Source organism: Bos indicus, chromosome 28, assembly GCF_029378745.1.
Source record: "Bos indicus isolate NIAB-ARS_2022 breed Sahiwal x Tharparkar chromosome 28, NIAB-ARS_B.indTharparkar_mat_pri_1.0, whole genome shotgun sequence".
In the NCBI taxonomy this organism is placed as follows: domain Eukaryota; kingdom Metazoa; phylum Chordata; class Mammalia; order Artiodactyla; family Bovidae; genus Bos; species Bos indicus.
In genome coordinates this window covers 8,032,396-8,057,763 of record NC_091787.1, presented here as the reverse complement: position 1 = coordinate 8,057,763, position 25,368 = coordinate 8,032,396, and the positions used below count along the sequence as shown (strand labels likewise).

At 43.5% G+C, this 25,368-nt stretch overlaps 1 protein-coding gene and 1 non-coding gene across 3 annotated transcripts; one reads left to right on the top strand and one right to left on the bottom strand.

Moving 5' to 3' along the window:
- The first annotated feature begins 1,250 nt into the window (after positions 1-1,250).
- On the top strand, positions 1,251-20,657 carry RBM34 (RNA binding motif protein 34). Of its 2 annotated transcripts, XM_019954212.2 has the most exons (11): positions 1,251-1,406; positions 1,515-1,689; positions 1,899-2,035; positions 6,727-6,958; positions 8,481-8,540; positions 12,176-12,219; positions 14,598-14,681; positions 14,827-14,890; positions 17,101-17,140; positions 17,365-17,483; positions 20,315-20,657. In XM_019954212.2, the coding sequence occupies exons 1-11, from the start codon at positions 1,354-1,356 to the stop codon at positions 20,591-20,593; spliced, it is 1,287 nt and encodes a 428-aa protein (XP_019809771.2). In that variant the 5' UTR covers positions 1,251-1,353; the 3' UTR covers positions 20,594-20,657. The 2 variants fall into 2 exon arrangements, with proteins under 2 accessions (XP_019809771.2, XP_070638284.1); XM_070782183.1 differs by lacking the exon at positions 14,598-14,681.
- A 2,140-nt stretch (positions 20,658-22,797) lies between these two features.
- On the bottom strand, positions 22,798-22,870 carry TRNAG-CCC (transfer RNA glycine (anticodon CCC)). Its single transcript has one exon. It is a non-coding gene; the product is annotated as a tRNA-Gly (tRNA).
- Positions 22,871-25,368: the final 2,498 nt, after the last annotated feature.

The following is a 25,368-nucleotide window of genomic DNA, read 5'->3' as shown; positions in this document are numbered from 1 at the left end:
GAATTTTACCAAGTGAGTTGGGCCTTGAAGGATGGGTACAATTTTGCTGGTGACAATGAGGGGTAAAGAGGAGGATAATAGTGGAGAAAGGCATAACAAAAATAAGGAATGACAGGTTATGAAATAACTAGGTGATGGGAAAAAGCAGGCTTTGGAGGTGGGGGCTTCCCAGGTGGCGCTAGTGGTAAAAGAACTCACTTGCCTATACAGCTGACTTAAAGACGTGTGTTCGACCCCTGGGTAGGGAAGATCCCTTGGAGGAGGGCATGGCAACTCCTGGCAATATTCTGGCCTGGATAATCCCATGGACAGAGAAGCCTGGCGGGTTACAGTCCATAGGATGGCAGAGTCGGACACGACTGAAGCGACTTACCACGCACGCTGAGTAGGTTGAGAAAATCGCATTAGCTTTGAGAGCCAATGCAGTGTGCTTGGTGGCGCAGTTGTGTCCGACTCTGCGACCCCAAAGAGTCGGACACGACCAAGCGGCTGAACTGAACTGCGACCCCAAGGAATGTAACCCGCCAGGTTTCTCTGTCCATGGGGATTCTTCAGGCTTTGAGAGCCAAGGTTCTCCTTTTTGTGGTGTAATAGCGCAGAGCAGGTTAGAGTTGTGCGTGTGCTCTGCTTAGTCGCTTAGTCCTGTCCGACTCTTGAGACCCCATGGACTGTAGCCCGCCAGGCTCCCTCTGTCCATGGCAAGAGTACTGGAGTGGGTAGCCACGCCCTCCTCCAGGGGATCTTCTCAACCCAGGGATCGAACCGAGGTCTCCAGCGTTGCAGGCAGATTCTTTACCGTCTGAGCCACAAGGGAAGCCCAGGTTAGAGCTGTGGTCTACCACAATTTCTTCTCAATTTTACTTTGAAATTATGTCAGATTTCAGAAAAGTTGCAAGAGCAGCACTAAGGAGCCCCATGTATCCTTCACACCGATTCATCATTTGTTAATACAGTGTGACCTACATCTTTGTAACCTCATTTCCCGACACACCTCCTCTGTCTTGGACAACGCAGAGATTCTCGTACGTGTTTTACCTCTGCTTGGATTCGTAGCCCACTCACAGCGGCTGATTCTTATTCCTACTTCAGACCTGAACTATTCACGGAAGAAGACTCGGTTTCATCCAAAGAGAGTTAAGTGCGAACCGATTCGAAAGTCTGGCTTCGACCGGCAGGCTCGCTGTGTCCGCCCTCATCCGCTATCTCCGCCCCTTCGCCCGCTGTCTCCACCCTTAGCGCGTCCACAGAGACTCCTGGGGCGGAAGGGGCGTGGCTCCGAGAGCCGAGCGGCCGAGACCCGGAAGTGCGGGTTCACGTGCTGTTGCTGCGGGCTGGGAGGCTTTTAGGTGAAGAATGGCCCTGGAAGGGAAGAACAAACGTGAGAAAAAGCAGAGTGCGCAGGAGGGGTGAGTGGCTCGTGGCTTGTCTGCCTGGGCGGGAATGCGTTCGGGAGCTTGGGACGCGAGGGGTGGTGCGTAGAATCATGTCGTTGAGTCTCTGGCGTCCGTGTCTAGACAGAACCCGGACGACGGCGCTTGTGGGAATCTGGAAGGAGACTATGAGGTGGGACAAGTCGCCAATAGTTTATTCCGCGGCAAGCAACCCTCCAGGGGTAGTACCGGTCGACTGGCTTCCCTCTTCGGCTCTGTGAACCCTCAGCTTCAACCCGTGTACGTGCCTGTGCCTGAAGTAAGTCATTGCGTTCTGCTACGAGTGGCCCATTAAAACAACTTTAAAACAAGCAACCTACCTTGCAGGGGATGCTTTGTAAACTGGGGCAGATAGGATCAATTTTCAGTAACCTTTCATTACTGGATATACCAGTGAGAGAGAAAAGATGCTACTTTGAAAGACTAGTAAGTGATGAGGTCTCAAACATAACTTTAAACTTTTAAAAGGAAGCCATCAAAAAAAGGAAACGAGATGAGGAGGAAGAAAGTTCACCCCAAATCCAAAGGCCACTTTTGCAAGAACCTGCCAAAAAAATGAAAGTGAAGAAGAAACTTTCTGATGCAGAGAAGAAGTTGGCAAACAGGTTGGTAAAATTCTTTTAAGTTGATGGGAAAGAAATCAGATGGTAACGAAATTGAGATTCTTACACTGGTAATATTCATTTTAGTTTTTTTTCTCACTTGATAGTTCTCTTTAAAAATTTTTTATTATGTTAAGTCCCATACATATTCAAAAATTGAAAAGAGTAAGGAACCCCATGTACCCAGCATCAGCAGTAATTAATACTTGGCAAAGCTTGTTTCATCTTTATCCTGTTCATATCTTCCTCATTGTTTGGAAGCAAACCTAAGACTTAGATTTCATCTATAAATATTACTTCGTGTATATAAAAGATGAGTTTGGTTTTCTAAAACTTATTCAGAGATCAGATTCCTCCATTAGCTCAATTTTTTTTTAAACAGTTTATTTTTTAAACACTATACGTTTCTAGTTAACTTTCCTCAGTCTCTAGACCACTCTCTTCACGCTCTTTATATCTCTGTTCTCTGTTGGCAGGTGGTCTTGTTAGCTATTCTGAGAGTCATGAATTGCTAACAGTTGTGAATTGCTTCCTTTCCTCCTCCTCCTGATTGCAGCTATCACGTTTTAGTTTCTTCCGCTTTCAGAGAAGGGTGTCTTACTCCCTGTCCAAGATTACTGCAGTCACCTGTACTGTTTATATATCACGTACCTCTTCTGTCTTCTCAGAGGTTATGCCATCAGATACCTATATCCATTTCTGCTTTTTTCCTGTATCTTTGATCTGTCCACTCAAGATTGTCTTAAAGATTCTCATCTTAAAGAAATCCAACTGTCCACAGGCATATGTGACCCCCAAATCTTTCTTTCATCATTGAGCTTTTAGAAAAAGAAATCTCCACTTGCTCTCTCTTCCTTTTCTTGATCTATCTTCCCTTCCACACACTGGCACTCTGGTTGTTAATTTTTTATTTGATCTGACCATACTTCTGAAACAGTGCTCAGGGAAGCCGTTCTGACCTAGGTGCCACATTTAATAGGGAGCACTGCCTCTAACTGTAGCCCTCTCTTTTACATGTCATGTGGTTGCCATTCTTCTTGAAGCTATTGCATTCTTTGGTGTCAACCTCTTCTGAGTTTCCAGTTCTCTGTCTGTTCCTTCTCACTGTTGTCTCAGGCACCTTTCCTTCTGACTGTTCCTTAAATGTTCATTTCGCTCAGGATTCTGTTCTTGGTCATCTCATAATTCTTTTTTATACCCATCAATCTGGGCAGTCTCCCAGTCTGTGTGGCTCTAGCATTCTGATCTCACTGTCTCTTTCTAAAACACAGATTTATTCGCCTGTGCCAGGTCTTAGTTGTGACACGAGGGATCTTTCAGTTGCAGCACGTGGGATAAAATTCCCTGACCAGGGATGGAAAACGGGCCCCCTGCCTTGGGAGCGCAGAATCTTAGCCACTGGTGAGAGTGAAAGTGTTAGTTGCTCAGACGTGTCCAACTTCTCGTGACTGCGTGGACTGTAATCCTCCAGGCTCCTCTGTCCGTGGGATTTTCCAGGCGAGAATACTGGAGTGGGTTGCCATTTCCTTCTCCAAGGGATCTTCCCAGCCCAGGGATCGAACCCAGGTCTCCCACATTGAGAGCAGATTTTTTACTGTGTGAACCATGAGGGAAGCCCACTGGACCATCAGGGTAATCCCCTGATCTCTGTTGCTTGATCTGTAAGCCTGTATATCTGTTTGTCAGCCTGTTGATTGTTCTTGTTGTTCAGTTGCTCAGTCGTGTCAGACATTTTGCAGCCTCGCGGACTACAGCACGCCGGCTTCCCTGTCTTTCACCATCTTCCAGAGTTTGCTCAAATTCATGTTCATTGAGTTGTTGATGCCATCCATCATCTCGTCCTCTGTCATCCCCTCCTGCCCTCACTCTTTCCAAGCACCAGGGTCTTTTCCAGTGAGTCGGCTCTTTGCATCAGATGGCCAGTATGTTGGAGCTTCAGCCTCAGCATCAGCCCTTTCAATGAATATTCAGAGTTGATTTCCTTTAGGATGGACTGGATCCTTGCAATCCAAGGGACTCTCAAGAGTCTTCTCCAGCACCACAGTTCCAAAGCATCAATTCTTTGGCAGTGTCCTATCATGCAATGCTCTGCTGCCCATCGGCTTATTCATATACACATCAAATTCAGGATGTTTCAAACTGATCTCATTATACTCATCATACCTGTTCCTCTGCACGAGTGGTGCCATCAGCCTTCCAGTTGCCTGAGCCTGTGACTTGGGAGTCATCTTAGACTCTTCTTTTCCCTACGTTTCTCAAGTCCTAATGATGCTGTCTTTTAATTATCTCTTATAATGTGATTTCCCTTTCCACCACCTCTCTTGCTCTGGTGAGTTTGTTGTCTTCTGAGATGCCTGCAGTTGTAACTGTCTCTTTACTGGTCTCCCTTACCCAGCCTTGCCGCATTCATAACTATCTTCTGCTCTGCTGCCCATAATGTGAAATGCCAGGCTGAATGAATCACAAGCTGGAAGCAAGACTGTTGGGAGAAATATGCAGAATATGCAACCTCAGATATGCAGATACCACTCAAATGGCAGAAAGTGAAGAGGAACTAAAGAGCCTCTTGATGAGGGTGAAAGAGCAGAGTGAAAAAGCTCACTTAAACCTTAGTATTCAAAAAACCAAGATCGTGGTATCTGGTCCCATCACTTCATGGCAAATAGATGGGGGAAAGTGGAACCAGTGACAGACTTTTTTTTCTTGGGCTTCAAAATCACTGCAGACATGACTGCAGCCATGAAATTAAAAGACGACTGCCCCTTGGAAGAAAAGTTATGATAAATGTAGATAGCGTATTAAAAATCAGACATCACTTTGCTCTGCTTTAGTCAAAGCTATGGTGTTTCCAGTAGTCATGTGCAGATGTGAGAGTTGGACCATAGAGAAGGCTGTGTGCTGAAGAATTGATGCTTTCAAACTATGGTGCTGGAAGAGACTCTTGAGAGTCCCTTGGACTGCAAGGAGATCCAAACAGTCCATCCTAAAGGAAATCAGTCCTGGGTGTTCATTGGAAGGACTGACGCTGAAGCTCCAATACTTTGGTTACCTGATGAAAAGAACCGATTCATTGGAAAAGACCCTGATGCTGGGAAAGATTGAAGGCAGGAGGAGAAGGGCACGACAGAGAATGAGATGTTCAGATGGCATCACTGACTCAGTGCACATGAATTTAAGCAAACTCCAGGAGACAGTAAAGGACAGGGAGACCTCCTGGCATGCTGCAGTCCATGGGGTCCCAAAGAGTCGACACGACTGAGTGACTGAACAGCAGCTGCTGCTAAATGACCTTTTTCAGGCACCTTCAGGGTCTTCACGAGCTCCTTGTCTTCTGTGGGATAAAATCTAAGCACTTTTGCATAACAGGCATGGTCCTTCTTGATCTGGTTCCTACCTTACTGTTGCGTCTCATTTCATCTCACTCCTGCTAGGTACTTTAAATGCCATAGTAAATGGGAAAACTAGGCATATACCCTCTCCTTAGTGGAAATTGTGGTCTAGTGGAGGGATGATAATGGTCATCATTCACTGAGGACTGACCACATGCTGTATACTGCCTTTCCTCCTCTGAGAATGTCTCTTGTTTCTTTTATGTTTCTACACCAGGTATTATACATGTTACTATTTTATGGTGAAGCTTGCCTGTCTCCTCAGAGACTAGACTGTTAAAAGCTTTTAATGGTCTGCTTATCTTTGTATCCTCAGAGGCTAGAACTGAGTAGTAAATATTTATTGAGCGAATGAATGAATGAGTTTGATGATGCCTACTACTCCTTCTCCCCTCTCACTCCTAAGTTCCTGGTCCAGTTCTCTTTCTGGACTGGTGTGCTTATCCAAGTGCACTGATACTTTACAATACTGGCAGAATTTATTGGGTTGGCCAAAAAGTTCATTCAGGTTTTTCTATACCATCTTATGGAAAGACCCAAATGACCTTTTTGGCCAAGCCAATAATTTTGATAAGCAGTCCTTTAAATATTGCAGTAGGAAATCTGGTCTCTTCTGTTAGTCAGATTGGTTTTACAAAGTTAAATACTTTGCTGGTCTGTTAACCTTAATAGAGCCCCTGGGAGTGCTGCAGTAACTCTAGAATTCTAGAGCAGAGAATAAAATTAGGCACTGGTAGAAGGTAAACTTGGAGAAGGCAATGGCATCCCACTCCAGTACTCTTGCCTGGAAAATCCCATGGATGGAGGAGCCTGGTAGGCTACAGTCCATGGGGTCGCTAAGAGTCGGACACAACTGAGCGACTTCACTTTCACTTTTCACTTTCATGCACGGGAGAAGGAAATGGCAACCCACTCCAGTGTTCTTGCCTGGAGAATCCCAGGGACGGGGGAGCCTGGTGGGCTGCCGTCTATGGGGTCGCACAGAGTCGGACACGACTGAAGCAACGTAGCAGCAGCAGCAGGTAAACTAAATCCCCAAGAACTTCAAGTGAACCAGCTTTTGTTTGAGTGAACTTTTGTTGCTTAATTAGTTGGCAGTTTTAAACTATCTTCAGAAATTGACCTTTTGCTAATTCTTGAGTTTCCTAAAGATATGAGTCACATTTTGATAATGCTATTTAAATGTAGATTATGAATGGTAAGTTTATAGGAAAGCCAGGAGGTGGGAAGCATTCCTAATCTGTGCTTTGCCAAATGCTAGACCTGACTTCCATGCCCTCTTTTTTTTTTTTTTGGCTTAAAAAGGGAAGATGCTTTAGCAAGTGCTGATTTAGAAGAAGAAATTCACCAGAAACAAGGGCAGAAAAGGAAAAATTCTCAACCTGGTGTTACAGTTGCAGATAAAGAATTACTTGATGATGTAGAAGAGACAGTTGTAAATCAAAGAAAGAAAATTCAAATCAACCAAGAAGAAGAGAGATTAAAGAATGAGAGAACTGTGTTTGTTGGGAATTTGCCTGTCACCTGTAATAAGAAGGTGAGTGTATAGTCTGTGTATTATAAACATGCAGAGAAATTACTAATTCATAATTTTGTTTTTGTGTTTGTGTGTTAGTTGCTCAGTCATGTCCGACTTTGCAAACCCATGGGCTGCAGTCCACCAGGTTCCTCTGTCTGTGGAATTTTCCAGGCAAGAATACTGGAGAGGGTTGCCATTTCCTCCTCCAGGGAATCTTCTCAATCCAGGGATTGACCCAAGTCTCCCACATTGCAGGCAGGTTCTTTACCGTCTGAGCTGCCCAGGAAGGCCATTGATATCACTTTATTGAATAAGTACATAATTAATACATAATTTCATTATAAATGACTATATAAATCATTTGATAGATTCATTCCAGCATCCACCTGCTCCCTTCCATTCCCAGAGTCTCTGCTCTAATTCGGGCTTTTGCAAATCTTATCTGAACTGTCGCAGTGGTCTTCTCTGGTTTTTTCCTCCAGCTTTCTCTTCTGTTACATGCCACGAGAACAGCAGCACGGTGTGTGCAGGGATGTGTATTTTTCTTCTTCACGTCTCTGTCACTAGCACTTGAAACAGTGCCTGATGTGTAGTAGAGGCTTGATAAATATTTGTCATGAAAATGAATCCCTCCTCCCTAAGTTCCCTCCATTACCTGGAGTTCGATCAACCAAGACACGCCCTTTTCTTTCTGTGTGTTCATGTGATAGTCACCCTGATGGCAATCCCTTGGGTCAAAATCCTGCTTATCTTTTAAGGAACAATTTCAGTTCCACTTTCTTAAAACAGTACAAGAAGCTTACTTTCTGGGTTTTCCCTTTCCCCTTTGACCTTTTGTCTCCTAGCTTTTGATGGGTGATTATTTTGTAGAAGATAAGCCATTTTCCGTAGTAGGATAGTTTTGGTTTGGTTACTTATCTTCATGTTAGATTATAAGGGCTCAAGGGAGGGGAGTGTTTGTGGAGCTTTACATGTTTAATAAGTTATTTTTGAATTCAAGTTGCTTATAGACATTATTGTGTGAGCTGTCAAATATACACATTCATCACATCCTGAGCCAGTCATAAGCATAATGTATATAATTCACCCAAAGATTTTTCTTGAATCTGATGGTCTCGGTTCCAGACAATTGGGAAATTTCCCATAGTGACATAAGCATCCTTAAAATCCATTTCTGGTTTAAATAAGCCAGTGTGAAAAGATGACAGAATCTATGGAGCATATAGTACTAGTTTACATGTAGTAAAAGATTTTGAGAGATTGAAAGGCAGAAATGTGTATTTCAGGGATAGTAACATGAATTGTGTGTTGTTTTTTTTTTTTTACCTAAGTTTCAGTAAAAACTTTTGTCTTCTAACTGAATAGTTACTTAAAAACTTTTGTCTTCTAACTGAATAGTTACTTACTTTTCCTGAAATATTCTTGAAACGTGGCAGGAAAAGATTATCCAACCATTTTACTTAATTCTGTTTTGTGGTACTTACTTGATGTTCTTAAAATGGACTAAAATATATGTATCTTTTTTTTTTCTCTTTTTTAGAAGCTGAAGTCATTTTTTAAAGAGTATGGACAGATAGAATCTGTACGATTTCGTTCTCTGGTATGTTTTCCTTCCTTGAAAGTACATCATCTGAAAATGTATTGCATGTAAATCAGACGTTTTCATGTGTTGGTTTTAGTGAGATGAAGGAGCCCTTGACTTTAACCTTTAAAACCAACAGGCTCAAATGTAGCGCCAAAGCAGAGTCACACCTGCTGTCTATTACTGACCCCTGGACTTGGTTAGGTAATTTAATGAGTTCACATAGTAAAATGATATCCTTCCTAAGTATATTTTGGAGGGTGAATCTGTGACTTTTGTTTGTGAGTCAGTTGAACAGGTGGAGATGTTCAACCTATTGAGTAGCATTTCTGGAATCACAGCTGTTCATATGGAGGGTTTGCTTGACTCTGGAGAGCAGTGCTTATGCTCTGACATAGAAGGATAAAGTATGTTTAATCGGTTTAATGTTAAAACTGTATGGAAGCAAATGGTATCTGATTTCACCAACTGAGTGCTCTGTAGACCAGTTACAGCCATGTTCCTTGGAGCATGAAGAAGCATCATTCATAGATTTTTTAAAATACAATTAATATGTATTAGAATATAAGAAATGTTTATTCCTCGTTTCAAACTGCTCTTTCTCAACGTGACTCTCTAAAATGGGGTTTCTCAACCGTGAGACCATTGACATTTGATGCTGGGTAATTGTGTGTTGTTGGACACTGACCTTTGTAATGCAGCATCCCTGGCCTCTGTCCACTAGGTGCCGGTAGCATCCTTCCCACCCAAGTCGTAACAACCAATTGCCAAACGTCCCCAGCAGGCAAAACTGCCCACTTCTCTAAAAGTAGACCTTAAGGTTTTGGCACAGTCTCCATAATTACTATCACGGTTTTAGATTCTTCCGTTTATCACATGTGTCTTCTGTCAGCCCTTCTTGAGTCCTGCTTCCTCATATCAGATCCTTGCCTGACACATCCACAGGGTTGTCCTGCCAGCCCCTCTGTGCTCACCTTACCTGTATCGATCCACAACCCTATCCTATGCCATCTACTGATTACCTGTTCTTTAGTACCGCTCAGACTGCCAGCCTTGGACTCTTTAGCCCATCCAGCCTGTTGCTTGTCATCCCTGCCTGGTTTTCAACTGTGGTTTCTTCTGAAGATGAGTCATTCCTTTCTTTTTGCATTGTCCCACCTAAGTTCTCACTTCTGGCCAAAATAGTTGCAAAGGCCTGTTACAGTTCCTGCTTTGTCTGCCTCACATGTAGCCAACACACCTCTGTCTACTTAATCTTCCTAAAGCACTTCTTCCTGGAGCTCCTAACCCAAAATCTCTCTCCTCCACCTCCCTTCCCATGAACATTACACACACCCCTGCCTTGGCTTGGTGTTCTCCTTGAGGAGCCAGCCCTGATTCTTCGTATCCATGGATTACTGGTGCATCAGGTGACCCTGCCGTCCGCCCTCTGGCGGCCGGCACCTCACTGTAGTCCTTAGGAGGCGGCTGGGACATTGTGATGTTGCTCCTCTGTGCCACCAGACTGAGCCCAGCTGCCCGCTGGGTCACCAGCACCTACACCGGTTCACATCAAATATGTATGGAGGTGCCTAAAATCTTGTCATTTTTCTAGCTGTTCTTCCCGACATCCTGACGGTCTGTGCAGGGCGGCCCTGGGGCCCTGCGCTCTTCCACACGTGACTGTCCTGCAGCCTGGGCGCTGCGCTTCTAGCAGATCAACACGTGGGCCTTCCCACCCACATCCTTTTGCTCAGTTCTTTGTTTTTTTAACTTAGGTAAAATTGGTATGTAACATTATATTAATTTCAGGCGTTCAGTGTAACAGTCCAGTGTTTGTTCACACTACAGCATGGTCACCGCCATGGGTCTAGTCAGCATCCGTCACTGTGCACTTGAGCCCCTTCACTCGTTTTGCCCACTCTCCACCCCCTTCTCTCTGGGTCACCACCAATCTGTTCTCTGTATCTCTTGAGTTTTATTTTGTTTTTTTATCTGGTCACATTGTGAGGCTTGTAGGATTTTAGTTTCCCAACCAGGGATCAAATCTGGGCCCTTGGCAGTGAGAGCACGGAGTTGCTAACCACTGGACTACCAGGGAATTCCCTGTTTTGGTTTTTAGATGCATGAATAAGTGACATCATAGGGTATTGGTCTTTATTTCCCTTAGCATACCCTCAGCATGTATCTATGGTGTCGCAAATGGCAAGATTTCCTTCTTTTTTATGGCTGAGTAGTATTTCACTGTATATTCTGGGAATCCTTAAACTCTCATTTTGCTCATCAAGATAATATGTATTTTACAGAAGGCACTTAAGATGTCACTTATTCAAGGCTTTTTGATGCTTTGTAACATCAAGTGGTATTTTTCTTCCTCTGAATCCTTTTTGTAATTTATCGTCTTATGCTATATCTATTCATTCTCATCTTTAGTAGCAGGGCACAGGTCCTTGAGAGCGCCTAGAAAGCACCTAGGGGACGAATTTTGATGCCTGGCATTCACATGTTGATTATTCGTGTGGGCGTTTTGCATGTCTTGGACTATTTTTCTGTGTATATTCTGAGAGCTTTATCATTTGTTAGCTTGAGCAAGGCAGACTAAGAAGTAGTAGTTCAGTTTCTTACTTTTACTATGTAAACTATCAAATGACTAAAAGACAGGTTTTCCAGAGGAGGTGTATAGTGACTGCCCTAAATGAGATTGGTGTTTACAGATACCCCTGGACTGTGAACTTGGCAATTTGCATCTTTTGACCTTCCTGTTCACAGTACCTGGCGGTATTTGGCACATTGCTGTTAGTCACCATTGTTGACTTGAATTTCCACCTTCTCCATAAAGTTTTCCCTACCCGTTCCCATCACTCTTAGGTACTGTATATGACTGAAAACAGCATGATCCTGAAAAAAGGGAGATTCCATTGTTTGTCCGAGGACAGATACTGAAGGGTTTTGTTTTTGCCAGTTGGCATATATAAACTCAGAGAGATATGAGTGAAGATAGCATATTCAATCGGAGAAGGCAATGGCACCCCACTCCAGTACTTCTGCCTGGAAAATCCCATGGGTGGAGGAGCCTGGTAGGCTGCACTCCATGAGTTCTCGGAGAGTCAGACACGACTGAGCAACTTCACTTTCACTTTTCACTTTCATGCATTGGAGAAGGAAATGGCAACCCACTCCAGTGTTCTTGCCTGGAGAATCCCAGGGACGGGGGAGCCTGGTGGGCTGCCGTCTATGGGGTCGCACAGAGTCAGACACCACTGAAGTGACTTAGCAGCAGCAGCAGCAGCAGCATATTCAATAAAATGTCAACTTAGAAGTGTCCCTTTTTTCCATGCCCATTTTATAAAACAGTTTTCCTTAACACTCTTCACATGTGTCTTCAACAACATCGTCTCCTCATATGCCAGCAACCCCTTCGAGTCATCTGTTATTCCTGCCTAGTTGGAGAGTCGCTGCCTGTGAAATCTGAATGCGGCACTGTCGCTGGGAATGTTTGTCCTCAGCCACAAGGCCCCATTCATACGGCACTAGGACAGTTGTTTCTGGTTCAGTATTTCCTTCATTTTTATTCCATATCAGAGTTAGGTATTTATAATTCGATTAATTATAATTATTTTGAAATAATGTCAAATGATGACTTTCCTGTAATACTTTTTTTTTTTCTCTTAAAGATTCCAGCAGAGGGAACTTTGTCCAAAAAGTTGGCAGCAATAAAGTAAGTTTATAATTAGAGAAAGGGAGTACTTGTAAATTCTCTTCCATTTTGGTGAAAAATGAGATAATTTCTTAACCTCACAAATGTGTATATTTGGATGAACCATCATGGTTTATTGTTTCTGATGTCTATAATAACATAAATTTGTCAGGAGTTTGTCTTCAAGCCTCAATGTAAGCTGTAGAGTCACAGAAAGAATTGCAGAATGACTTAAAATGTGCCACGAGAAATGAGAAATTTCAGAGATGTTTAATCAGACATACTGGGTGAAGAGAATAAGAAAGTTTTGCATCTAAATATTCTATTATAAATCACAAGTATCACATTTCATCAGTTCTAAGGCACACATCTCCTTTACCTTAACATTTTTAAGCTCAAAGTTCAGTTCATTTTAGTTCACTCGTTCAGTCGTGTCCGACTCTTTGCGACCCCATGAATCACAGCATGCCAGGCCTCCCTGTCCATCACCAACTCCCGGAGTTCACTCAAACTCACGTCCATCCAGTCAGTGATGCCATCCAGCCATCTCATCTTCTGTCGTCCCCTTCTCCTCCTGCCCCCAATCCCTCCCAGCATCAGAGTCTTTTCCAATGAGTCAGCTCTTCACATGAGGTGGCCAAAGTACTGGAGTTTCAGCTTTAGCATCATTCCTTCCAAAGAAATCCCAGGGCTGATCTCCTTCAGAATGGACTGGTTGGATCTCCTTGCAGTCCAAGGGACTCTCACGAGTCTTCTCCATCACCACAGTTCAAAAGCATCAATTCTTCGGCGCTCAGCTTTCTTCACAGTCCAACTCTCACATCCACATGACCACTGGAAAAACCATAGCCTTGACCAGATGGACCTTTGTGGGCAAAGTAACGTCTCTGCTTTTGAATATGCTATCTAGGTTGATCATAACTTTCCTTCCAAGGAGTAAGCGTCTTTTAATTTCATGGCTGCAGTCACCATCTGCAGTGATTTTGGAGCCCCCAAAAATAAAGTCTGACACTGTTTCCACTGTTTCCCCATCTATTTCCCATGAAGTGATGGGACCAGATGCTATGATCTTAGTTTTCTGAATGTTGAGCTTTAAGCCAAGTTTTTCACTCTCCTCTTTCACTTTCATCAAGAGGCTCTTTAGTTCCTCTTCACTTTCTGCCATAAGGGTGGTGTCATCTGCATATCTGAGGTTATTGATATTTCTCCCGGCAATCTTGATTCCAGCTTGTGCTTCTTCCAGCCCAGCATTTCTCATGATATACTCTGCACAGAGGTTAAATAAGCAGGGTGACAATATATAGTCTTGACGTACTCCTTTTCCTATTTGGAACCAGTCTGTTGTTCCATGTCCAGTTCTAACTGTTGCTTCCTGACCTGCATATAGGTTTCTCAAGAGGCAGGTCAGGTGTTCTGGTATTCCCATCTCTTTCAGAATTTTCCACAGTTTATTGTGATCCACACAGTCAAAGGCTTTGGCACATTCAGTAAAGCAGAAATAGATGTTTTTCTGGAACTCTCCTGCTTTTTGATGATCCAGTGGATGTTGGCAATTTGATCTCTCCTTCCTCTGCCAGAATGCATCTTCAAATCAGAGGTGCCTCATGATTGCTGTTGGCTGGCCAGTTTTTTCCAGGGAAATTCTTTAGGTCAAACTATAAGATAGATAAATGGGGAATCAGATTAAACAGGATTCTGAAGACTTTTCAAGTGGAAAACTGAACAAGACCCAAGTATGTCTCGGGGTAGACACCTCAGTGGTAAAACCACATAGACATGCAGGGAAGTAGTTCCTATAAAGGTGGGAGTGGTGGTTGCCTTTGAAGGAGCGGAGGGGCTGCAGTTGTTGGGGCCACGGACAGGCTACAAGGGTGCTAAGTGCCACGTTGCTTCAGTCGTGTCCAACTCTGCAACCCCCATGGACTATAGCCTGCCAGCCTCCTCTGTCCATGGGATTCTCCAGGCAAGAATACTGGAGTGCTTTGCTATTTGGGTACTACCCTGTTAATAATTTCCTAGCTGTGCACGTTTACAGGTTTGTGTAGTTTTTATTTTACAGTAAAAAGAAAAAAGCAAGTTGTTTTTCCCGTTTATGTGTGTGTGAGATACAGAGGTGCAGCTAAGGGGACCGTTGGTCATGTGGTGGGGTCGCCTGGGGCAGTCTTCTGCTTGCCCACTGTGATGACTGGGAAGAGGGCGGAGGTCGCGTGTTTCACCACTATCTGTACATGTTGTGTGTTATTTTGGGGGTTGTTACTAAATGTTTATGAAAAGAATTTATGAAAATCCTCCCAGAAATTCTTGTCATAGGTGTTGAATGAGAGTGTAAAACGAGCTGTATTTATTTTAGTGACTTTGGGATTAGCAAATTTTACACTTTTTTTTTTTTTTTTATGTAGGCGTAAAATTCATCCCGATCAGAAAAATATTAATGCTTATGTTGTGTTTAAGGATGAGAGTGCTGCTACAAAAGCACTGGAAAGGTAATTTCATCTCTTTGATGTTTGAACAGAACTATTCTACGTATGAGTCCATGCTGTCTTTATTCTTTGGGTTCACTTCAGATTAAATACCCCAGTAGTTCAGTGCCTGTTTTTAACAGCCATTTTCCCTTCATATTTATAACAGAAATGGGGCCCAATTTGCAGAAGGATTTCGTGTTAGAGTGGATCTTGCAACTGAGACCTCCTCCGTAAGTAGGGTTTGCACTGTCTGAAGAATTTCGCTGCAGTAGTGTAGAGAAGAACATTTTCTTCTGAGCTTGTGCTGGGAGAAGAGTTGGATTAGCCGGGAGCATGAGGGAATTAGAGGAAGCCGCCTCTGCCCTCTGTGGTCTCAGCCTGGGCGCCTGGGGCAGGCGAGGGCTTAAGTCAGCATTGCTCATCCTTGCTTGTGCTCAGTCACTTCAGTCATGTCTACCTCTTTGTAACCCCAGGGACTGTAGTCTGCCAGGCTCCTCTGTCCATGGGATTTCCCAGGCAAGAATCCTGGACTGGGTTGCCACTTCTCCAGGGGATCTTCTCAAGCCAGGGATTGAACCCATGTCTCCTGCATTGGCAGGTGGATTATTTACCACTAAACCACCTGGGAAGCCTCTAGCTTTTGACTTTTATTTTCTTTTTGGTTGTGCCATGCGGCCTGTAGGATCTTAGTTCCCCAAACCAGGGATTGAACCTGCGCTCCCTACATTGGAAGCATAGTCTTAACCATTGGACTACCAGGGAAGTCCAAGTCAGCATTAGCTTCAAGAAAGTGGTTCCCCAGACTTCTGGATTCGGGGGAAGAAGGCGAGGGTGGGATGATTTGAGAGAATAGCATTGAAACATGTATATTACCATATGTGAAATGGATCGCCAGTCCAGGTTCAATGCATGAGATAGGGTGCTCGGGGCTGGTGCACTGGGAGGACTCAGAGGGATGGGATGGGGAGGGAAGTGGGAGGGGGATTCAGGATGGGGAACACATGTGCACCCGTGGCTGATCCATGCCAGTGTATGGCAAAACCACTACAGTATTGTAAAGTAGTTAGCCTCCAATTAAAATAAATTAATTAATTAAAAAAAAAAAAGAAAGTGGTTCCCACTCCTACATCAGATCCAATAATCCTAGAGAGTGTGGCTGAAAGGAATATTAAAGAGCATTGGAGCCAGCACCCTATTTATAGACTAAGGTCTCGAGTTACATTGCTCATTAATAGTGTTTAGTCCCTGCTCTGTGTCAGATGTTAGTGCTGAGACACAGTCTCAGTTGTCTAGAAGTTCACAACGTAAAGGTGAGCAGATGGGCTGACCATGGCACTGTTTTATGATAAATTGTCATAAACGTCAGCTCAGGATTGGGCCACTCAGTGTGGGAGGTTGCCAGCAAGAAGGGACAAAGGAGGGTTTCCTGGAGAACAGGTGTCCTATCAGTGTTGTATGGGCAAAAAAATTTTGAACACTGTGAACGGTGGGACCAAAACCTAATCCTTTGTGGGGGTTCCAAGAGCTTGATACAGTTATTAGTGGGTAGAGTGAGGACAGGCCACAGTCAGAGTTGCTGTTGGAGAAATATGTGGAGGGCAGTCATGATGACCCTGGCCTGCCATGTCGAGGAATCTGGGTTTTGTTCAGAAGCTTTTCCTTGGGGTCTCTTGAAATGAATGAAGCATGAGTTGGTAAGAACTCACTGCAGAGACAGAATGTGTTACTATCGGCGTCAGGGCAGCTAGATGAGAAATGACCAAGACCTGGCTGACTGTCCTGGCTTTGATGGTGGACGTGACACAAAAGAGTGAACTGGCCTGAGGGCCCAATGTTTGCTCCCCATTTTTGTGAATAAAGTTTTATTGCTCCAGAACCATACCCATTACGTGCTCAGCCATGTCCGACTCTTTGCAACCCCATGGACTGTAGCCCGCCAGCTCCTCTGTCATGGGATTCTTCAGGCAAGAACATGAGTGAGTTGCCATTTCCTCCTCCAGGGGATCTTTCTGACCCAGGAATCAAACCCAAGTCTCTTGCATTGGCAGGTGGATTCTTTACTACTGATCCACCTGGGAAGCCCATTAATTTCATGTTATTTTGCTTTAACAGCAGAGGCAAGGGGTACAGCAGAGACTGCATGGCCCACAAAGCCTAAAATACTTGCTTTCTGGCCCTTTATAGAAAAAGTGTGCCCACCTCCAAAGGAGCAGGCTTTCCTTGAGCACTGCCATGTTGTCAGTGCCAGCTGTGAACAGAAGTTCCTCACTCTGGGGCTCATACTCCTGCGGGAAAGATGGCAGAAGCCAAATCCAACAGGGGCCTGATAGGCAGGGGAATCAGGAGATGGAGCCCCATCAGACATGTGCGGTGAGGGAAAGAGTGGACTTCATTGTGACTTCTGTTTTCTCTTTGGTGATTTTTTTATTTTGTGTTTCAGAGGGACAAGAGATCCGTATTTGTGGGAAATCTCCCATACAGTAAGTTCGTTTAAATAAAAAGCTATCTGTTTGTCATTGAAGTAATGCAGATATCACCTGAGTGGTCACTCAGTGTTTTGCTTTAAGACTAACTTTGCAAAATGTGAAGTGTAACTTGACTAATTACTGCGAGGCTGTGCTTACCTTGATGTATAATTAAACATCTCTAACGTCCTGAGGCTATTCCAAGTCCTCACTTCCCCTTTGGTTGAACCTGTTTTTAGAAGTCGAAGAATCTGCAGTTGAGAAGCACTTTTTGGCCTGTGGGAACGTTGTGGCCGTGAGGATTGTGCGGGATCAAGTTACTGGAGTCGGCAGAGGCTTTGGCTATGTGCTCTTTGAGGTATGGAGATTAATGTGGCGTCACCGTCCTTGAAGTGTGTTGGGGGAGGCTGTCCCTGCTGTCCCATCATTCAGCCATAACTCTCGCTGTCACCCTCAAATTGTACCTTGAGTAAATTCATAACTTGCCATAATAGAGCACTGTTCCTACTGTGCTCTATTATGCGTCTAACCATGAGATGTCCTGGTTGTTTCTCCATATTAATGTCATGAAATAATGTTTTATTTATTCATTCATTTTGACTTTTGTATCTTTCTTATTTATTCTTAATTGGAGGATAATTGCTTTACAGTATTCTGTTGGTTTCTGCCATTCATCAACATGAATCAGCCATAGGTGTATATGTCCCCTCCTTCCTGAACTTCATTCCCACCTCCCACCCCATCCCACCCCTTTAGGTTTTCACAGAGCACCAAGTTTGTGCTCCCTGCGTCATATAACGAATTCCCACTGGCTGGCTAGTTTACATATGTTAATATGTTTCCATGTTACTCTGTCAGTTCAGGCCCTGTCTTTCCCCCACTGTCCGTAACTCTGTTCTCTGTGTCTGCATCTCCACTGCTGCCCTGCAAATAGGTTCATCAGTACTGTCTTTCTAGATTCCATATATATGCATTAATATACTCTTTTTCTCTTTCTGACTTACTTTACCCTGTATAATAGACTCTATTTTAATCCACCTCATTAAAACCGACTCAGATGGCTTTCTTTCTATGGCTGAGTAATATTCCACTGTGTGTATGTACCACAGCTCCTTTATCCATTCATCTGTCGATGGACATCTAGGTTGCTTCCCTGTCCTAGCTATTGTAAATAGTGCTGCAGTGAACATTAGGGTACACGCGTCTTTTTCAGTTATGGTTTCCTCAGGGTTTATGCCCAGTGGTGGGATTGTTGGATCAAATGGTAGGTTTATTCCTAGTTTTTCAAGGAATCTCCGGATCGTTCTCCATAGCGGCTGCATCAATTTACATTCCCACCAACAATGCAAAAAGGTTGCTGTTTCTCCACACCCTGTCCAACATTTATTGTTTGTAGATTTTTTGATGATGACCATTCTGACCAGTTGAGGTGATAGCTCATTGTAGTTTGATTTGCATTTCTCTAATAGTGAGCAATGTTGAGCATCTTTTCATGCTTTTATTAGCCATCTGTATGTCTTTGGAGAAATGTGTGCTAGGTCTTCTGCTTACTTTTTGATTGGGTTGTTTTTCTGGTATTGCACTTCATGAGCTGTATTGTATATTTTGGAAATTAATCCTTTGTCAGTTGTTTCATTAAATAATGTTTTAGATGCTGGCTTTTAAAAGTATTGGGCTTCCCTGGTGGCTCAGCAGGAAAGAATCTGCCTGCCTGTGCAGGAGGTGCAGGTTCGATCCCTGGGTTGGGGAAAATCCCCTGGAGAAGGAAATGGCAACCCACTCTAGTATTTTGCCTGGGAAATCCCATGGACAGAGGAGCCAGGTGGGCTACAGTTCATAGGGTCTCCAAGAGTCACACACAACTTAGTGACTGAACAACAACATTAAAGGTACTGAATCTCCAAATCTCTACCTACTGGAAAAGGAGAAAATGGACTCTTCACTCAGCTAGAAGAAAATTTTAGTTTTTGTTACACAATTTATATTTAGTTCGCTAAATATTAACTAGCATCTTGTGTCTAAAATTACACGAACAACCCAAAGGCACTCAAGTTTTTCTTCCCTCTACAATCACCCCTTCATATATGTCCTCTCGGTTTTTATCTCTGCCCTTTTGTGGTCATACTTAATGTTGTGAACATAAGGTTCTGTAACCTGCCTTTATGTTCTCTGTTGTGTAAGTATGCTCCATTGAGGCATGTAACATAATTTATACTGTCTTTTCCCTAGTGTTTCCCAAGTGTCACACGTGTACTGTTTTCTCTTTTTCCCTATAATAATGAAATTGGAGTGATTGTTTTTTCCTTCACATGTTTGCCTCCATTTTTGGATTACTTCTTTAGGAAAGTTCCCCAGTGGGTCATCACTAACCAGATCAAGACATGTGACTGTTTTTAAGGCTCTTCGTATGTAGGGCCAGATGGGTTTGAAGGAAGGGACTCACATTCTTATGCTTCCATCCATGACTGTGGTGTAACAATCTCACTGTCTCTCTGCTCTCTGTCTTCTGACTGCTGATAAGTTTGTAAACCCCTATAACAAACACGTCATGAATATTTAGAGTTGTTAACACTGAGTTAGAATAAAAGAGTAACCGTATTTGGGTTTAAATGGCACCCTGAAGGCATCTAGTCTGACATCTCGAGGATTGTAGTAGAGTTCTCTGTTCTCACGTCAACCAGTACAGCTGGGGCTTTGTAGGAAGAGGCTCGTGAGGAGGAGCTTCATTGGTTTAAAAGGCCACCTAGGATTCATCTCCTTAGTTGAAAGTTCATTTTACATTGAGAAAAAATGAAGCCTCTTTGATTGTGGGCTTACCTGGTCATTTGACAAGACAGCCTAAGTGCTTCCTGGGGAGAAGTGCATGAGGGTGCATGATTAAAACCGCAAGCACCGCTGCTGAAACACTGCGGCTTGGACTTGCCTACCTGTGGAAGTGAGCGGGGTTTCTACTTTTTCTTTCTTTGGCCACACCGAGACTGGTGGGATCTTTGTTTCCCAACAAGGGATGGAACCTGTGCCCCCTGCAGTGGAAACACAGAATTCTAACCACTGAACTGCCAGGGAATTCCCGACAGGGGTTTCTGAATCACAAGCTTGAAAATTATTCTAATCCATAAAAGTTGTAATTTTGCTAGATTCTTTGCAGAAGAGTTTCTGTAAAATTTAATATATTGATTTTTATTACAGAATACAGATGCTGTTCATCTTGCTCTGAAATTAAATAATTCTGAACTGATGGGAAGAAAACTCAGAGTCATGCGTTCTGTCCATAAAGAAAAGTTAAAACAAAATTCAAATCTTAGTTTGAAGAATGTCAGTAAACCTAAGCAGGGACTTAACTTTGCTTCGAAAAGTGCACAGAATTCTAAAGGTTTGTTTATTGGAGAAAAAGCTGTTCTCATGAAGAAGAAAAAGAAAGGACAGAAGAAAAGTAGACGAACTAAGACACAGAAAAAGCAGAAGTAACAACCTGAAGCTTTTTTTTTTTTCCCCCTCACTGACTACTGGTAATAAAATTGTGATAAATTCATGTACTGAGTTTCAGAATTTTTTATATATGTGAAACTTGGACACTTTTTCAGTTATTCATGTTGTAATACTACCTTTGAAGCAACTGTTTTAAGATGTCGGCAGTTCAGTCATCATGTAATACTGCTGATTGTATGAGAGATGATTTTAAGTGTAGGGTGAACATTTAGAATTTTAGTGGTTATGTATTATTTTACCATATGTTGCAAATATACCTGTCATTTTTAAGAATTACTTGTTGCTATTGTTACTAAGTAGCTTCAGTCGTGTCTGACTCTGTGCGACCCCATAGACGGCAGCCCACCAGGCTCCCCCATCCCTGGGATTCTCCAGGCAAGAAGACTGGCGTGGGTTGCCATTTCCTTCTCCAATGCATGAAAGTGAAAAGTGAAAGGGAAGTCGCTCAGTCTTGTCTGACTTGTAGCGACCCCATGGACTGCAGCCCACCAGGCTCTTCCGTCCAAAGAATTACTTGGGATGAGACTAAATTTAAAAGTGAGTAAATTTAAAGAAAAATGAAACAACCTTAATATTTATTGTACCTAGACAAAATATCTAAATAAAAGTGGAAATACTGATTGATCTGAGGTCAAATGATAATCCCTAAGAAGTAAAGTTTTGAGGGCTGGTATATGATAGCTAGTCATTTTTCTTTCTTTCTTTTGTACTTATGATAAGTGGAGTTCTAGGTTTTAATTTTATTTCATCAACCTAATAACAGGAATTTTATATCAAATGTAGGTCTGCTTTCTTAATTGGTGATTAGATTGGTTATTGCAGTCCTTGGTAAATCTGCTATAAGGCAGATTTTTACTTTTCAATTTTTTAAAAAATTTTATTTATATATTTTTGGCTGCACCGAGTCCTGGTCTTTTCTCTAGTTGCAGCAAGTGGGTTGTGGTGCGCAGGCTAAAGGGCGCATGGACTCAGCAGTTGTGGCACAGGGGATTAGTTGCCCCACAACACATGCAATCCTCCTGGAGCAGGGATCAAACCTGTGTCCCCTGCATTGGCAGGTGGGTTCTTAATTTGAAGAATATTCTCCCAGGAAAACTTGTGATACTTAAGGTCACCCAATAGAATGAAACTATTTTTAAGGACTGTTGGACTTCCTCGGTGGCAAGGTAAAGAATCTGCCTGCAGTAAGGAGATCTGGTTTTGATCCCTGGGTAGGGAAGATCCCCTGGAGAGGGGAATGGCTACCCATTCCTGTATTCTTGCCTGGAGAATCCCAGGGCAGAGGAGCCTGGTGGGCTACAGTCCTTGGGATTGCAGAGTCAGACATGACTGAGCGAGTAACACTTTAACTTTTCACTTTCTGAACTGGAAGCCATCTGATGTGAAGAGCTGACTCACTGGAAAAGACTCAGATGCTGGGAAAGATAGAAGGCAAGAGGAGAAGAGGGTGGCAGAGGATGAGATGGTTAGACAGCATCACTGACTCAGTGGACATGAATCTGAGCAAACTCTGGGAGATAGTGGAGGACAGAGGAGCCTGGTGTGCTACAGAGTGACTAAAAAACAACAAAAACCAGAGGTCCAGGGGTTAAGACCACCTTCCAATGCTGGGGGCGCAGGTTTTGACCCCTGGTCAGGGAACCAAGACTACACGCCACACAGTGTGGCATGCAGGCCAAAAAATAAGTTTAAAAAAGTCATGGAAACAATTTTCTGAAAACGTATGGTACTGAAGTCACAAAGTGTAAAGTTCAACCAGGGGAAAGAATAGCATTGCATTCCGTTGAGATTTACCCTTATGACATAATAGCTGGTGTCCCTGCTCACAAGACTTAGCAAGCTGAAGCTGTGACCTGGAGGGAGGAGTGGGCGTGAGCCAGGGGCGCTGATCTGAGGCAGGCTCATCTGTGATACATGCAACTGATTCCTTACAGGTGGGTAAGGGATTTGGCGGACAGTGAGTTATTACTCATTTTGAAAATGTTGTCTTTCAGGCATTGCACAAGTAAAACCTAAATAGGTCTTTAAAACGTAGCTCTGTAGAAAGCAGAAAGAGCTCCATTTTCATGTATCCAAAGACTGGATGTTTTATGCTTAGGATCTTCTATGGCACTTTGAACCTTGGTTTTCAATATTTATATATTTGATGGTGCCAGGTCTTAGTTGTGGCTTGTGGGATCTAGTTTCCTGACCAGGGGTTGAACCTGGGCTCCCTGCATTGGGAGTGCAGAGTCTTAGCCACTGGACCATCAGGGAAGTTCGCTTGTTTCTCATAAGTGTATATATATATATGCTTTTGTATATGCTTTTTAGAGTATATAAATTTATATAATTTTAGTGTCCTTAACACAGAGTGTTGGTCTTTAGGTTTTCATGTAAGGAGCCCTGGACTAGGGTGTAGGGACATCTGATCCTTGACCCAGTTCTCTGGCTGTATATGCATGACCTTGGACAAACCTCTACCTCTTTATCTAAATATCTTGACTGGGAAAATAAGGGGCTTGGACTAGATCAGTGGTTTCCCACTTTTTTGACTATGATCTGTGATAGTCTTTAATTTTTCAGTGATCAGTACAGACATAGGTATATTTATCTGACACACAAGTCTCACATGACCATACCAGTCCTTACTACCCATGTTGCCCTCTGATACTTTTCATTCTGTTTACAACGCTGGTGATGATCCACTGTCAGTCCACAGCCCAGTAACAATACCACTTACAAGCAACATGCCTCAGGGATTTACAGTCTGTTTCTGTTTGAGGAGTCTATGCTTATAGATGGTTTACAAGTGAATAACCGTAGAGTGGTTGAGAGATTCCGAGGCACAGGAGTTGCACTAACTGTTCTTTGTATCAGCAGGTTGCTTGGTTTATCTTATAGCAATCACCTCCCACTTACATGGCGTTCTGCAATGCACAACAGAAGGAACAGCATGTTCTTTCCTTAGTGCCATAAGGTAACAGACACATAGTCTCAGATTGCCCCGGGTCAAGTTCTAGGCCTCAGGTCATCTGTGTGGCCTTACAAGTCTTCTGTTCCACCTGTGGCTCAGGACATACCTCTATCAACTGATAGAGGTGCACTGTTAAGGCTAGGAAGAATCTGTATGTGTGCATGATATAAGGAAAAGCTTTTTTTCTGTTGTGTGCAATCCCCTGATATCAGTCATCTGCTTTGCTGTGATATATATGCACCTTCACATCTCACCCCAGTCCGGGCAATAGACATGTACCTTTGATCAAATTTCCAGTCTTACAGGATCTCAGGTTCCCAGGTGGCGCAAGTGGTAAAAAAACAGCCTGCCAATGCAAGAGGCATAAGAGACTCAGGTTCGATCCCTGGGTTCAGAAGATCCCCTGGAGGAGGGCATGGCAGCTCAGTCCAGTACTCTCTCTTTGCCTGGAGAATCCCATAGACAGAGGAGCCTGGAAGGTTCATATGGTCACAGAGTCAGACATGACCGAAGTGACTTAGCGCGCACACATGCACAGATTCATTATCACTCAAGCAAAAGGGCTTTCCCAAGCTCTTGGACTAGGTTAGAAATGTCAGCTAAATGTTTCCATAAGTACCCTACAATAACTTGACACCATCTACCCTAGAGTCAAGCCAGACTTCGTGTTATGGGGACAGTATTGCTGTATGACAAGATTGCTGTATGAGAATACACCAGTCACAAATATGGGGGGAGATGTGTCTCCAGGCCACTCTTCTGACCAGCCAGCTAGTATTTTGGAGGTTCCTACTACCTCTCAGGTTCACCATAAGGAATCACAGAACTCAAGAACATGTTATGATTACAGTTTTATTACAGCAAAAGGATATAAATAAAATGCATCCAGGGAATTCCCTGGTAGTCCAGTGGTTAGGACTCAGCACTTCCACTGCTGAAGTCCAGAGTTCAACCTTTGGTCAGGGAACTAAGATTTCACAAGCCTTGCAGTGCAGCCAAAAAAGAACAAACCAAAACCAGCCAAAGGGAAAGAGAAGCACGCACAAGGGAATGGTACGGGAGAGTCCCAAATTCAAAGCTTCTGTTGTTGCCTCCCTGAACACCTCACAGAAGACAGAACACCTCACCCTCTGTGCACATGGCACATTGATTCCTAAGTAGACAGAGTACTGCCAACCTCGGAAGTGCACATGCTTCGGTGTCCAGAGCCTTCACTGGGCTTCCCTATGGAGGTCATGGCGACACAGACTGTAAAGCGTCTGCCTACAATGCGGGAGATCCGGGTTCAATCCCTGGGTCGGGAAGATCTCCTGGAGAAGAAAATGGCAACCCACTCCAGTATTCTTGCCTGGAAAATCCCTTGGACGGTGGAACCTGGTAGCCTAAGGTCATGGGGTCGCAAAGAGTCGGACACGACTGAGCAACTTCAATTATGTAGGTCATGAAGTTGAACTCCATGAAATTATTCTCCAGCCTCCTTCCCTTCTTTCCCCCAGAAATAGGGCTGATACCACCCAGATCAAAATCCCAACCCTCTAATCACAACCCTGGTCTTTCAGGTATTGCTGGGCAGCCCCATCATGAACCATCTCTTTAGCATAAACTGTCAGGACACAACAGTCTATAATAAACATTCCTATCACTCCAAAGGTTTCAGAGGATCCTGTCTATGTCTTTTCAAATTTAAACTACACACATGTCTTCAGTGGGTACAACTTGACAACTCAGCGTTTACTATTTTTTTCCATTGTGTCTCTCACCCGTTATCCTTTTCCAGGAATCGCTCCATTTAATTTTC

Bases quoted from the DNA above. Each gene is read 5' to 3' on its own strand.
- RBM34 (XM_019954212.2), top strand. From the start codon at position 1,354: ATGGCCCTGGAAGGGAAGAACAAACGTGAGAAAAAGCAGAGTGCGCAG. The intron at 6,959-8,480 runs GTGAGTGTATAG...TCTCTTTTTTAG, and splicing joins CTGTCACCTGTAATAAGAAG to AAGCTGAAGTCATTTTTTAA. The intron at 12,220-14,597 runs GTAAGTTTATAA...TTTTTTATGTAG, and splicing joins AAAAAGTTGGCAGCAATAAA to GCGTAAAATTCATCCCGATC.